Below are 2,500 nucleotides of genomic sequence, written 5' to 3'. Positions count from 1 at the left end.
TCAGTCTGCGAATTGTGTCACGTGCGGTGAAAAGAATGCCTTGCCAGAGAAACACGTATTTTTGTTATTACAAGTTCTGTAGTGTGTTCAGTATGAAATCTGTGAAGTAAAGTAAAGCGTGGTTGTTTGAAGAACTTTTACTTTTACGTGAAATTATTAGTTTAAGTTCAAACAGTCCTGGCACACAGGACCGCCAATAGTCGGCTAGGGGTGCGGCTACCCGACTTCAAGCGGGGGGTTTTCCAACCACATTCAGCGCCTGTCAGCGCCTGTCAGCACATTCAGCATCTTTCGAGAAACATCGACCGGTTTCTCCAAGCTTCCTCTGATCGCAAATCGTTTCGCAGCACAGTAAAACGACGGTGAACGCGGTTGAAGAAAGCGATTTTGCTTCCGTTTAATCGAAAACGGTTCCCCCGCGGTGGATTAGCACACGACAAACGGTCGCTGGAGAAGTTCTGCCCCTCCGGGTTCTAGTGGTGTGGTGTCGAGTGATTGCGTGTGTGCGGTGGTTAGCCTCTGGGTGTCTGTCTCTTGGATCAGCTCGTACAGCGCGTGCATTTCTGGAGTAATCTTCTGTCGAGAACCTCGCAATGTCGGTGATTGGGATTGACTTTGGCAATGAGTCGTGTTATGTGGCGGTAGCGAAGGCCGGCGGCATCGAGACCATCGCGAACGACTACAGTTTGCGGGCCACACCGTAAGTACATCTTCCGGCTTCATCGTAGGTCGTGGCAGAGTTCTAGGAAAAAGGTTGGCTCGTCGCTGATATCGAAGGGGTCGGTTGCGAGGGACGGAACACTGTGCACGTGAATAAGTGCGTGTTGTTACCATGCGGACGGGCAAAGTCGCTTCTGCGATTATGTAAAATTGTCCATTTAGAATCGTGTTAAAGACCGTGACGTCCCGGATCTGCTGCCGTTCTGGGCACACGCGGGGGAATCCACGAGCCCTCCCGTAAGCATCCACTTTGCCTCTCTCTGGAGGCTCTCGAGGGGCACTTCTTGTGACTGGCAGTTCGGCTTCATGTTTCGCTTCGCAGGTTGCTCGGCACACGGTGCAAGCGCGCTCAACACAACACATAACCTGCAAATGTTCGAGAAGATTCGTGGTGTGAAAATCGATTTTCCCTTGCACTGCAATCAATGCCCTGCAATGGATAGGAATAATGTAAGGACACATCACTGCATGCCAGCTGACGGGGTACCCCGTTTCAGCCCGCAAAGCTGTGGAACCGTCACTTCGCGGCCAAAGGGCGAAACGCTCCAGGCGGGTTTGAGACACGAACACCAAGACCACGTAATGCTTCACACAGTGTACTGGGATGATGCAGCACCCAATTCTCGTTTCAAAGAAAAGTAACAAGGATGACTGTACAATTCATGTCGTTTTATTTGAAATCGTTTTAGTAACGTATTGATATGGGCATATTAATCGTAAGCCTTTTAATTCATCATTTTAGTCATCTTACCGACGACAATCTTGCTGGTAGAGTTTGATAAGCGAGTAGCGTATAAAAGCAAATGTTTGCATAATTTTTGATCGATTTTTCCGATCCGATGCTCCTTCTGCCTTGAGAAATTTTGAAGAGAACACTTTAGCTTTTAAATTCACTCAAGTCCCTCGCCAAATGGCCCATTCCGTGTATATCCAAAGCATGCGGCGGTCCCGGTCTGAATGTTACTCTGGTGTCGCGAAGGTGATACGCACATGGTTCATTATCAACATGCTTGCCTGGTAAGGATGCATATGTACCCGCGTCGCGGCCGGCTCCCCAGCGTTCAACGGTGATGGTTATTCATGATCGCTAGCACCGATAAGCAGCCGCCCGGAAAGGTCACATCAAGTTGTCGTCCGATGCTAGATCACCACGACACCAGCCGCACATGTCCCGTTTGACAACAACATATTGAATTTTGGAGTCGTGGTTCCTGCGATCGCCAGAGAAACCTGAATATTTTCGGATAAGCCCCGTTCCTTTGCGAGCGACTGATAGATAATCGTTTTTCCCATGCCCTGGATACAGTCTCTGTTTGAAGGGGTGTCCCAGGGCCACCTCGTGTTGATAGAGCATCGCATATGATGGGTCAAAGTGGAGAGAAGAGGAAGGGGCAGCAGGCAAGCCAGCCAGCCGCAAACCAATCACTCCGCAGCATGTTGTGTGACCGCAACAGCAGCAGCAGCAACAACTCTCCGACAACGAGATGTGGCCTTATACGGTACTAGCTTTTGCACAGTCGTAGCTCGGTGTAGTAGCTCATGGGGTGCTCTATGAACTTATCATCATAGTAACCTTCTTCTGCTGCTGGTTGGTATGCGAGGGTATTTTAACTATCGCCCAAAGTTTGCTTTGTAAAACTATTTGTTATAATACAACATTTTAGTTACATTTATGACATGCACCTCGGTGCTCGATAGAGGAGAGATGATCGATTGTCTCTTCCCACGTGCGACAAGGTGTCCATACTTTTCCAGTTGTTTATTACTGCGCCAATTCGCA

At 49.0% G+C, this 2,500-nt stretch overlaps 1 protein-coding gene across 2 annotated transcripts in view; it reads left to right on the top strand.

Moving 5' to 3' along the window:
* Positions 1 to 175: 175 nt before the first annotated feature.
* The window catches only part of LOC126578691 (heat shock 70 kDa protein 4), an 8,915-nt gene continuing 6,590 nt past the window's right edge, over positions 176 to 2,500 (top strand). Inside the window, exon 1 of one of the 2 annotated variants that reach the window (XM_050241531.1) lies at positions 176 to 700. In XM_050241531.1, coding sequence (XP_050097488.1) covers positions 594 to 700 — 107 coding nt within the window. In that variant the 5' untranslated portion in view covers positions 176 to 593. The remainder of the gene's footprint in view (positions 701 to 2,500) is intronic. The other variant, XM_050241532.1, reaches the window with a different exon arrangement.

Source organism: Anopheles aquasalis, chromosome 3 (assembly GCF_943734665.1).
Source record: "Anopheles aquasalis chromosome 3, idAnoAquaMG_Q_19, whole genome shotgun sequence".
Classification (NCBI taxonomy): domain Eukaryota; kingdom Metazoa; phylum Arthropoda; class Insecta; order Diptera; family Culicidae; genus Anopheles; species Anopheles aquasalis.
The sequence above is the reverse complement of the archived record's forward strand: the minus strand, read 5'-3'. Positions and strand labels throughout refer to the sequence as shown.